The 12675-nt window shown below is 50.2% G+C and overlaps 1 protein-coding gene across 3 annotated transcripts in view; it reads right to left on the bottom strand.

Moving 5' to 3' along the window:
- Window positions 1-1143: 1143 nt before the first annotated feature.
- The window catches only part of CAMK1D (calcium/calmodulin dependent protein kinase ID), a 433233-nt gene continuing 421701 nt past the window's right edge, over window positions 1144-12675 (bottom strand). For 2 of the 3 annotated variants that reach the window (XM_055331920.1, XM_055331922.1), the window contains 3 exons: window positions 9976-10063; window positions 8340-8457; window positions 1144-6823 (listed from right to left, as the gene is read on the bottom strand). In XM_055331920.1, coding sequence (XP_055187895.1) covers window positions 6705-6823; window positions 8340-8457; window positions 9976-10063 — 325 coding nt within the window. In that variant the 3' untranslated portion in view covers window positions 1144-6704. Of the gene's footprint in view, window positions 6824-8335; window positions 8458-9975; window positions 10064-12675 lie in introns of all 3 variants that reach the window. The other variant, XM_055331921.1, reaches the window with a different exon arrangement.

Genomic DNA, 12675 nt, shown 5'->3' with positions numbered 1-12675 from the left:
GTCAGCCCCTAAGTACATCATGACGGATGATAGATACAAGAGAATGTGTCAGACCAGGTGATATCTGGAAAATACAGGATACTTGGGGTGAATTTCAGTGCCCCAGAGCCACAGGGAGGCTGGGTAAATGTAGGAAGGGCAGGGGGCTGGGCTGGTCAGTGTGCCAGAAGCCAGGCACAAGCTGACCTTAAACACTTCGACGCCAAGGCATCAATAAACACCAGCTTTCCACCAGGGCGTGTTTTATGCTTCAGTGCATCTGCTTTGGCTACATTTTCCATCACGCTTGGTGGGTCCTGTCTTTACTAGATCCTTGTAAAGGGTTCTCAAAAGAGGTTAGGTTACCAAAGTTCTTTTGTTCCATAAAATTTCCATTAACAGTGTCACCTGTGAACCCACCCAATGATGTTTGCTTGCTGTATGTCATAATTAGGGTCTGGGCTAAGAGAAGCCGTAAGGAACTCCGAAAAGGCTAGAAGTCAGTCGGCGTGCACCAGATTTTTCCGGGGCGCCCTTTATTCCCACAAAGGCCTGTGCAGGTTTCATCTGATACTGGCTGCACGGGACAGCGTCGATTCTGTGGTTTTTCTAACACACTTGCGGTTTACTTCCCTCTGCAAACGGCCACTTACTGTTTGGATTGGGGGAGTCGTCTGGTCATCAGACCTACTCCCCACAATATATTTGATGACCTGTGAAATGCTTGTCTCCCACCCCCCCCCAAGAGAAGGAAAGATAGCAGGCAGCCTTCTGTGCAGAACCAATCTTCTTTTGGGCCTGGAGAACTCCATAGCTGTGGGGTGCAAACCGATAGGTGTGGGCGGGAGCCTGCTCACCCTACTTAGAGAGGGGTCCTCGAAATGAGCAATTCATGAAGGGAGCTCTCCTGTTGGGCAGGGTGGTAGACTGGGGGCACCTCGCACCTGCCCCAAAGCCAAGATGCGCCCACCCCTCCCTCTCCTGGCACTTTGGGCTCATCGGGCAGGTGACAGGAAATATTTTAGGGAACCTCATGAATTTCCAGGGAATCGGTTCAAACTCCCTGACTTCAAATCCAAACTTTGGAAAGAGGAGGAGAGAGTTGTTGGAACCACCTCCCGCCCCCAGTCCCGCTCTTGATGGAGGAAACAAACCGCATACCCCTGAAGGTGATTAATTGTCTTTATTGGAGGAAAACAAGAAGTCATCAGTCTCGTTATCATTATGATAGAAATCTTGATATGTGTACATGATTGTCAAGGCAGAGAATCATTTGCTACATAGGCCCATGAACAATTTTGCAGTGCCGCAAACCTATGTGGGTTAAACTTCTTGCAGAGTTTGTTACATGCATGGAATAAATGCACAGTTTCCCTTCTTTGGGACAAACGTGTTTTTATGGGACAATTGAACCAATCACAAGCCTCATAATAATAGACGCAGGGACATACCTGGATTCGCCGGTTGTAAGCTTTTGGAAAACATGCTCACTCGCTGCTGGGAGGGCTCTGAGAAGTGACTAAGGCCAATTGAGAAATTGTTCCAATTTTTTTTTTCTGGACAGAACGTGCCTTTTCATGCCGTCCAACCCGAAAGTGGCACTAAGTGTTCTCTAAAACATGCCGCCCATCTTTGGAAACAAAGATGCTCTGCGGCCTCTCTGCTGTCATTGGCCGGCATGTCACACACTCCAATGCGAGGGCCTGGGAATGGGGGTGGCAGGCTTCTGTGTGTATGACCCATGTCCCAGCGAGCGATGCTCCTGTTCCTTCTTTTTCTCCCTGGAAAGCCCGGCTGCCAGCCCAGCCCCAGCCCCCAGGCCCCGAAATGCAAGGCTGGCTCGAGCGCCTGGCAATCTCGCTCTGTCCAGATTAAGGTTTTCCTTTGAGGAGTAATTTATCGAGTGTTTGGGGCTTTGGAGTCCCCGGTGATGACTTATCTCTACGACTGAAGCCTCAAACACTCCTCTCGTTTTCTTTGTGTTGTTTTTGTTTTTTTCCTGTCCATAAGAAAATAAAATCACCTCTAAGTAAAATAATTCAGTAAGTAATCAGAAGACAAAAATCACTGTATGAGAAGTTCCCCCGGGGACCAAAAGGTTAAAAATAGATACGGCAAATGCAGAAGCGGCCACAGGACACGGGGTGAACGCGACAGCTCGTCCCTTTGGTGTAGAGATACGGACACTGAGAAGCCATTCCACACTTTGCTTTGTCCACGAAACCAGACCTGGCAGCCGCATGCTGCGGGGTTGGCTGCCAAACGCACGGCCTTCGGGTTTGCAGAAGCGGAGCCCCCGGCCCCCCAGAGCCAGAAGCGGATGGCGGCTCAGGCAGTAGGTGGCAGGGGGGCGACTTCACAGTGGGGCCGGGCTGCAGAGCCTGACACGCTGGGCCACGAGGAGGGTGCAGGGGGGGAAGGGGGACGGCCTTCCTTTCTCCTCCCCACCTGCTGGCCTCCGCAGCCGGCTCAGCTGCAGACTGGGTTCCTCGGTGTCTTCAGGAAATACCCCCCCACCGCCCCCCACCCCAAGTGTAGGACTCTGTCCAGTTCACCTTTTCTATCTCAACACTTTCCATTCCGAAAACCAAAGGGCTGGAACGCTGGTTTGCAAATGTCAGGGACACTTGCAGCCCCAATCTAGGGCCAGGTGCCCCCTGCACCCCAAAAGAGTGGTGGGTCACATACAGGTATACACATCTTTCGTTGTCGTTGTGGCTGTTTGGAACAAACCGAACAGTGTTTGGTCTGGAATGTGTTTTAAGGAAAAGGCAAACATTGCCGAGTCTGGGCAGAGAGAACGTGGACGTAGTTGACGGTCTCAGGAGAACATGCAACGGGCTCGGGCGCTGGTTGAAACAGAGGCCCTTCGTTTCATTCGCCAGAAGCGAGCGCGTGAACCTGGGAAGCAGTACATCTTATTTCGTTTGCAAAATGGGAGGAGCTGCCCTCTGCCAGCCCTTGCTTTCCTTTCACGCATCAGAAGGAGACCTTGGGAGCCACGCAGGGTTGGGGAGCGTTGCTGGGGGAAGCACAGCAGTCACCCCAGCTCTCTGTCCTCAGCCCCGGTGCCCCGGTTCCCGTGTGGCTGCTCCAGGGCGAGAATCAGTGCAGGCCGAGGCTCAAGTACTGAGTTATCTCCGCTGGATACGGTCTTTGCTGTTTAAGATTGCTCTTAAAATGTCACATCCCGTGGGGTCATCAGATGAAGCTGTCACTCCTCGAGAGAGAGAGAGGCTCAACCCCCTTTCAGGGGTGGGGGGGTGGTCCCTCGTGTTCCTGACCTTCATCCTGAAGGGGAGTTCCTCTCTCCCACCCACAGCCCATCTGGGATGTGTTGGATGCCAAGGTAGATAAACGAACAGGATGAGGTGAGTGCCGGGCAGGTAAACTGAGTCTGGGGGTCACGACATGATGATCCCTGTCATCAGATGGCCCTTGCTTCCTAAGTGCTGGAGCCTTGCCTGTTCAGCCCCAGCCTGCTGAGTTCCCTGAACATGACGCTAGCAGCTGGTTGGAGAAAGGGACCCTCTCGAAGGCCACAGGCTCCCATGCAGGGAGGTGAAGCTGCTCCTCGCTCCCCAGCTGGGATTTCAGAAGTGACCGGAACCATTGCCATAGTCAAGAGCGCTAAGCCCTGGCAGCTTAATTTTTTCTGGCATGCTTTCTGCATAGCTCTTTTCTTTAAAAAGTAGACATGAAGGGGGATGTTATCCTTGCTGTTCTCTCATGGGGTCGGAGGCAGTGGGAGATGGGGACACCTGCCCGCTCCAGGGGCCACACGCTGCCCTGGAGCTGCGGTCAATCTATCTGGGCATCTTCTCCTTTTTTAAGAGTTTTCTGTGCTCATGTGTACTTCCCATCAGGACTCCCTGCCCCTCTCGGCTCCGGCTGCCTACACCCCATCCCAGTGCAATACCCCAGGCCCCAGAGTGCTCGCCGAGGGAGAGCAGTGAGCGCTCCAGACTCTGGGGTACCCTGGTTAGGAGCGATCAGCTACTGCTCTGGGGGGGCCCGCGTGTCGGCTCACGCTCTGCTTGCTTCACTGCTCGCTTCGCCCACAGCCTCACCGAGGAGGTGCAAAGTGGGAAATGAGGGATAGGCAGCTGAGGGAGAGACCATTCGAGAACACAATTTCAACAGGTCATGTTCAAGTGAAAAAAATCATCTACTTGCTTTGAGAGGCTTAGGAGACCAGTGAGGAGCTTGGGGTCGAAAGGAAGCCCACGAGGGGGCCGGTGGCCGTCCCTGAGCCTCGGCCACACACTGGCTTCCACAGGGAGTGGAGGCCGGGGGCACATAGGAGATGCTCAGCTACTACTGGTGGGATCTGACATTGGCGAGGGTCCTGGGGCCTGGCCGTCCCCCTCGGCAGGTCTCAACAGAAGGCACATTCTGGGTTCTCTTGCCATGTGATGTGATAATAAAGCATAAATTATACCAAATGTGGTTGAAAGAGAACCTCGATCCTTTTGCCACAGAGGCTCTCTCAAAGAGCAAGAGTTCTTTCTCCTCTTCCTAAAACAATAGGAAATGACTGAAGTCTGGTGACTTTGAAACGGTATGGATTTGCCTGATGTCAAGTTCAACACAGTCGACGTTTGGCCTGAAAGCAGTCACCATTTCCTTGCACGCTGTTGTCGAGACCCGGAGCGTTACAGGCCTAGCATGGCCAAGGGCTGACCAGACCCCAGAGGGGACGCTTGCAACATGGCTCATCTTTGACCTGTTCTGCACTTGTCCCGTGAGACATACTTTCAAACTAATGGATGGGAACATGGACCCCAAATATCAGCTCTAGGGAATAATGTAGTCACCCGTCAGTGACTCTGGCTTCTAAGGTGCTCTCCCAATGCACCTGGCTGCATCTAGCTCACGGGGCAAACAACTACTTTGACAACTATTCACGCACACGTGATAGGGACCACATTTGGGCAAATTACCAGCCCCTGTAACAGCTGATGGCTTGTTTTCTGATACTACAGAACAAAGGTGCACCTTTGCAACACCCTAACAAAGCCCCCGGAGAGAGACGTCAGCTTTCTCAGATGCTCTTTAGAATCTCCATGCCATTTTCTTCTGCCTGTAAAGTTGTTGGGCCACAGGGACAGGTGGCCAGCCTGAGGCTGATGGTGCAAAATGCAGACTCCTGGTGTTGCGTGGACAGGAGGGCTGAGGGAGGGCTTTTGCAAAGCTAGCATTTGGAGCCACCTGCATGCCTCTGCAAGGGAGCATCCCTGAAGCCTCCTACCCCCCAGAGGTGGTTTGCCTTGGGTTTCCCACCCACACATCTACACACCACATGGACGCACAATGTGGCCAGTTCGCCCAGGACAGTGCCAGTTTTAGCAACGAGAGTCCTACACCCCAAGAAATTCTTCAGTCCCAGGCAAACCGGGCCCTTTTGTGACACCACCCTCACAGGTCTTTGGTTTTCAGATTGCCCTGGTCAGAAGGAGGGCTCCCAGGGCTGGCGGGGCCTGGCGGAGGCTGGCTCTGGCCCTCACCATGGGGGCCAGTTGTCCCGCGTGCTCGGCAGGCCACCTCTCCCTCCCACCCCAGGTCAACGGACTCTCTCCCTCGCCTCGCCTTGGTAGTAACACTCATAGAGGAACAGGGTAAAAATCTGCAGAAACGACTTCTGTGAGGTGGAGGCCATTTTAAGTGTTAAGATTAGAAATGCATTTTTAAAAAACAGAGAGGTTAACTTCAAAACTGCATAGCTGAGAGCCGAGCTTTCTGTGTCACCCTCGTGAGAAACAGGAGCTGTGCGGGGCATTCCCTTCTGACACACCGGTGGCTGGTTCCTTCTGGAAGGCAGGCTCTTAAATCTTTGCTGGGCATCTCCTTCACAGCAGGTAAAGCCTCCTTAGGTGAGCCTTCGTCTCGGGGCAGCAGGCTCCTTTATTTCTGACCACTGGTGGGAGAAGGCCCCTGGGGTCTCCAGGTGGCCAGGGGGCTGCTGGAGGGGGTGGGTGCCGGCAAAGGTTTTCTGCAGGTTCCTTTCCAAGGCGGGCCCTGGACATGAGACAGCCCCGAGGAACCGGGGAGTTGTTTTCTTAGAGGGCTGCTCCTCCAGGGAAGGAGAGAGAAGGAGGACAAATAGAAGTAAAGTGCACTCTTCGCCTTGGAGACAGATTCTCGATCCTCTTATTAGAATTTTAAAAAATACCTTTACATTCCCCTTGGTGGGGGGAGAGAAGAAAGAAAAACAAAACATCTCTTAAAGGTTAACATAAAACTCTACTACTGACAAGCCAAAGATACAGATCATGTGACTAAGTCTAGATCAGAAGGGCGTTATTTCTCAAAAGGTAAAAAATAAAACCCTAATGCGCAATATTTACCAATACTTAAATAATCCAGTTGAAACCTTGGTTGTTTTTTTTTTTTTTTGTCATTAATGAAAAAATACAACATAGACGGTTACCCATACCGAGAAGAGCGGAAGTGACAGGGCTTGGGGGAGAGGACGAGGGAGGTCCGTTCCTGCAGAGCTTTTGCAAGATTCGTATGTACAGCACCAGATCCTATTACGCGTCAGCTCCCTTGAGTCAGTACAGTTTGTGAGAAATGAACACTTCAGAATTGCAGTATAAAATATGGCCATAAAAAACTTCTGTCTTCCAGTCCTGTGCAGGAAGGCGCACCATGCAAGGTGGGATCACTCTGGAGGGGCAGGTGGCGCTGGGGGCCCCCTGCCCTGGCCCTGCCTCCAGAGCCAGTCACTTGCTTCCAGAGTGCACTGTGGTCACAGTGGTGGGCCTCGGTCTCCGCTCCGACCCCACTCCAGAGACCCCCGAGGAAGAAGAAACAAGACTACAGAGCGTCGAGGGTGCCAGACCTGCAGGGGGACAGCAGATACAGGGGTGCAGGGTCAAGGCTTCAGAAGATAACGTTTGCTTCCCCTTTCCCCTTTTGGGTTTGGAGCAGGGTCGGGGTGGTGGTGGTAAACTTTTATACACTTGACTGTAAATTTTTTCCTACCTGGGAAAATGTTTGCAATGGGTCCTTAAAATGCTTTCCTCTTAGACTCAACTCTTCCCTCCCATTCTCATAATATGATCATAACTGCTTTGTACCCAAAGATGACATGGTTTAGCCACCCTAACAGAACCAGGTGCCACTTACTACGTACTAGGCTTCAGGCTCGGTGTTGAATACATACTGTCGTTATAAGAACTGCTGTCACAACAGCTCCATGAATAGAGATGTGAAGAATAAAGAAAGAATATGATCCCCCTGCTGACCCCCGTGTGGTGTGTGTTCTGTACTCCTGGCTAAGAAGCGTCTGTGACACAGAGCGACTGCAGTGGGAAATCCCCTGTTCCTCCTGTTCCAGCAGCCCTGGCCTAGAAAAAGCCCTCATAGGCTGCACTGCCATGCTCCCCAAGGGCATGTGTTGGCATCAGAAAATCCTGATGTGGGATGAAGCCCCTACAGCTCGGCCTGGTAGTGCATTTGCCTGTGACCTTGGGAGGCCCCCACATAGGGAGATCCAATATACGTGGGTGTACCACAGGGCACAGCTAGGCCAGGGGATGCTCATGGAGATTTATTGGGAAAATTTAAGGGCTCACATTCCTGGATGAGACAGGAAGACTATTTAGACAGGGACTATTGGTTACCTTTTCCGAGGGTAATGGGATGAAATGTGATGACCAGTGTGAGACCAAACGCCTCAATGATCAAGGAGATGAGGGCCAATGGGACCATCAAAGCAACTGCTCTGAAGTGGACAAGAGCCACTGGGGCGGCCTAATGTGGGATTAAGATAAATATACTAGGGGGTGGTGGGGAGTGGGGGAGGGAAAAGTAAGTGTGAGTGTGAGCGTGCCCTCAAAGACCTAACAGTCCACGCAAAGATGAGGGACTGTCTAATATTCTTACTATTACTCGGACTCCAAAGCCAATGCACGTCATCTGCTTCAGGCCCAGTGATCACCATCCTCATCAAAAAAGCCAGATATTAAAACCCATTGAGATCAGGCTGTCATGAGCCTCCGCCATCGCTTCCTCAACCCCTAAGAAGGACGCATGGCGAGGAGCAAACCTCAGGGGAAGGAGACAGATCGGAAAGTGTCTGGGCTTTTGTCCAGACAGACATGGCCAGGCCGGGCCGGGAGCCACAGATTTCTCATCTAAAAATGGGAATAATGAGGCCCACTATTGTGTGAATATCCAATAATTAAACGTCTAGCAGAGATTCTTTCAAATTAAACAATGTCCCAGGGTTGGCAGGGACGTTACACGACATGAAGTACCAAACACGGGGTGCTCGCAGACGTGGGTTCCCGCCTCCCCACCCTAGCGGGGCCTGAAATGCCAGTCGAAAAGTTCAGTCCTTGCTACATACGCACAATCTTTTTGGCTGGCCAAGCTGAGGCTGCTGGAAACACTTGCATTTGAACTGTCCAGGCTGCTGCCGAGATGGAGCTTCCTCATATGCCTCACGACGGCCGTGGCATTAAATGCTTGCTGAAATTTAAGAAAGGGGAGAATCAGACAACACAGTCTGGCCAATTTAGAAAAGACTCAGAGTCGTGTCCTGTCATTTCTCCCGTTACCCGGAGCATTTCAGACTTCTCAGAGCCTTCTCACACAATCCCTTAGAGCGGATGCTCATCTTGCCCCTTCTCCCAAAATGACAGGGATTTTGTGTCCAGGCGCCCCCTCCCCCCAAGGAGATGTATTTTGGAGATTTAAACAGATACTCTTCTCTTCTGACCTAGTAAACATCTAGAATAAATGTAAACCAATTTTCTCCGTCACTTAAGAGAAGTGCCTTTTAGAATCAAAGGCATATTGTAAAAAGACCGTATCCTAAGTGGTACTTTTTGATGATGTTTTCAGTAGTTTTTATTTTCCTGCTATTGGTGCGAGTGTGCTGATTGTAGGTCCGTGGAATTAATTTTGTTTCTGTACAGTGTCTCCTGGCAACACAGCCAGCTCTCAACTTATGCAAACTGATTAGAACCTAGGGTTTAGACTCTCCTAAACAGGGTTTCCCTGGGTGCCCCCTGCCACCCCTTTCATATCGCTTTAACAGAAGTCAACTAATCAAAGTTCTAGCAAAAGAAAGGCAGACAACAGGAATTATGTTCCTAAGAAACAGCCTCTGAGTAAGAGCCGCCACTATTGCTATTTTTTTTTTCAAGACAGTGTGGTACTGGCACAAAAACTGACACATAGATCAATGGAACAGAACAGAGACTCCAGAAGTGGACCCTCAACTTTATGGTCAACTAATATTCGACAAAGGAGGAAAGACGATCCACTGGAAATAGGACAGTCTCTTCAATCAATGGTGCTGGGAAAATTGGACATCCACATGCAGAAGAATGAAACTAGACCACTCTCTTGCACCATACACAAAGATAAACTCAAAATGGATGAAAGATCTAAATGTGAGACAAGATTCCATCAAAATCCTAGAGGAGAACACAGGCACCACCCTTTTTGAACTTGGCCACAGTAACTTCTTGCAAGATACATCCACGAAGGCAAGAGAAACAAAAGCAAAATGAATTGTTGGGACTTCATCAAGGTAAGAAGCTTCTGCACAGCAAAAGAAACAGTCCGCAAAACTCAAAGACAACCTACAGAATGGGAGAAGATATTTGCAAATGACGTATCAGATAAAGGGCTAGTTTCCAAGATCTATAAAGAACTTATTAAACTCAACAGCAAAGAAACAAACAATCCAATCATGAAATGGGCAAAAGGCATGAACCATTGCTATTTTGAATCGCAGAGGGGGAATGTTAAATCGCGGACTTTACCCCTCCCACACCACGACACCCCCTCTGAGGCTTCATCATTATCGGTTTTAAAATTAGCAAGATTTTCTGGGTGAGGTTCTGGGGACTGTCATCAGACCTGGGGGACAGTGACTGTTAGAAATAATAACGCTCCAACCACAGGCAAGTGTCATGGGAGGGGTTTTCAGTTCACCTCGGATTAATTAAATCTCAAGAATAAAGACTCAAGACTTACTCTCCACTTGCTCTTGGCGAAGTTCTTGCGGATCTGGGCACTGACCGACTCGTGGATGTTTTTGTTGAGGGCGGTGTCACCAGCGATCCTGAAACAGAGGCAGAGATGCTTCTTTTAAAGAGTTTCTGGGGTGGAGGTGGGGTGCCCAGACCCTGGGTCCCCTACTGCCTTCCCAGGAAAGCCTCCATCATGTGCCCATCGGAGGTTTACCGAGAGGGTGGCTTGCCCTTGCCCTTCTAGGCTGCGTGGCTCTTGTCTGAACACACATAACCGGCCACCACCATGCTCAAATTCCTGTCCCCCCCCCCTTTTTTTAAAGATTTTATTTATTCATGAGAGACACACACACACACAACACACACACACACACACACAGACAGGCAGAGGGAGAAGCAGGCTCCAGGCAGGGAGCCCGATGCAGGACTCAATCCCGAGTCTCCAGGATCAAGCCCTGGGCTGAAGGCGGCACTAAGCCACTGAGCCACCGGGCTGCCCTCCTGTCCCCTTCTATACTCGCCACCCTCCCAGGAATTTGTTGACCTCTCTGCTTGGTTCCCACTTCTTTCCTTTTGCCTGCAATTCCTACAACCTCAGAAGCCACAAGGTCACCTGAACCCAGTTTCCCTTCCCTCTCCCTCCCCACCTGCTCTCTACCAGTAGTGCTTCCCCTCCGAGGTCCCACATGTGTTTCCTGCCTGGTTTGACCACCAAATCCCTACCCGGGGCCACCTTCCCAGCTTCCTCCTGCTCTAGGCTCCTCCTCTCTGCCCTCTCTGCCCATTGCTCCATGGCCCTGCTCACACCATGGGGCCCAGAGCATCCTTCTGGCTCCATCTAGGAGAACTAAGCTCTGCGGCGCTCTCCTCGCCCACACCTGGCGCCCCCTCACCTCCTCTATGCTCAGTGAGAAGGCGCCCAGCCTCAGCTCACCCCTGCTTGGCAAATCTTCCCTTGCATTTCCTTGGAAAATTCTCAGAACTGCCAGGACCAAATCCACTCTGCACTCTGCTGGGTCCCTGGTATCACAGGGCATTAGTTACTGTATGTTCTATAGCCTTCTGTTGGAAGGGGAGAAGTGGGTTTGCTCTTCACCTCTGTCCTTAGAAACTACTTACAAATTACCCTCCTCGTCCTATTGTTTCCTCCTTCATTTTTTTCACAGATACATATTTAAAAATTTTTTTTATTAGAGTTCAATTTGCCAACATTTAGCGTAACACCCAGTGCTCATCCCGCCAAGTGCCCCCCTCAGTGCCCATCACCCAGTCACTCCAACCCCCCGCCCACCTCCCCTTCCACCACCCCTTGTTCATTTCCCAGAGTTAGGGGGTCTCTCATGTTTTGTCTCCCTCACTGATATTTTCACTCATCTTCTCTCCTTTCCCTTTATTCCCTTTCACTAATTTTTATATTCCCAAATGAATGAGACCACATAATGTTTGTCCTTTTCTGATTGACTTATTTCACTCAGCATCATACCCTCCAGTTCCATCCACGTCGAAGCAAATGGTGGGTATTCATTGTTTCTGATGGCTGAGGAATATTCCACTGTATACATAGACCACAGCTTCTTTATCCAGTCATCTTTCGATGGACACCGAGGCTCCTTCCACAGTTTGGCTATTGTGGACATTGTTGCTAGAAACATCGGGGTGCAGTGTCCTGGCGTTTCACTGCATCTGTATCTTTGGGGTAAATCCCCAGCAGTGCAATTGCTGGGTCGTAAGGCAGGTCTATTTTTAACTCTTTGAGGAACTTCCACACAATTTTCCAGAGTGGCTGCACCAGTTCACATTCCCACCAACAGTGCAAGAGGGTTCCCCTTTCTCCACATCCTCTCCAGCATTTGTTTCCTGCCTTGTTAATTTTCCCCATTATCACTGGTGTGAGGTGGGATCTCATTGTGGTTTTGATTTGTATTTCCCTGATGGCAAGTGATGCAGAGCATTTTCTTATGTGCATGTTGGCCATGTCTATGTCTTCCTCTGTGAGATTTCTCTTCATGTCTTTTGCCCATTTCATGATTGGATTGTTTGTTTCTTTGGTGTTGAGTTTAATAAGTTCTTTATAGGTCTTGGAAACTAGCCTTTTATCTGATAGGTCATTTGCAAATATCTTCTCCCATTCTGTAGGTTGTCTTTGAGTTGTGTGGACTGTTTCTTTTGCTGTGCAGAAGCTTCTTATCTTGATGAAGTCCCAATAGTTCATTTTTGCTTTTGTTTCTCTTGCCTTCGTGGATGTATATTGCAAAAAGTTGCTGTGACCAAGTTCAAAGGGTATTGCCTGTGTTCTCCTCTAGGATTTTGATGGAATCTTGTCTCACATTTAGATCTTTCATCCATTTTGAGTTTATCTTTGTGTATGGTGTAAGAGAATGGTCTAGTTTCATTCTTCTGCATGTGGATGTCCAATTTTCCTACCTCCTTCAGCTTTATCATAGGTAGATACCCCCTACGCCCATCTCACACTCCCCTCCTCTCTCTCGGCTCACAATTTCCAGTCCCATTGGTCACCTGGAGGTCCTTCGTGGCTCATTCTTCTCCCACACATCCCTTTCAACGTCAACACCATCCCTCCGCTACATTGAGCCACCTGGCCTTCCCGCCTCCATCCCCCCAGTTTCAGAGGAAGCTGTGTTTGCTCTCATTCTCTTCTGCACTTAGAACCTTCCATGTCTTCCCTTTCTTTTAACAACTATTA

Source organism: Nyctereutes procyonoides, unplaced genomic scaffold (assembly GCF_905146905.1).
Source record: "Nyctereutes procyonoides isolate TBG_1078 unplaced genomic scaffold, NYPRO_anot_genome, whole genome shotgun sequence".
NCBI lineage: Eukaryota > Metazoa > Chordata > Mammalia > Carnivora > Canidae > Nyctereutes > Nyctereutes procyonoides.
This window is presented reverse-complemented; position numbering and strand designations above follow the sequence as displayed.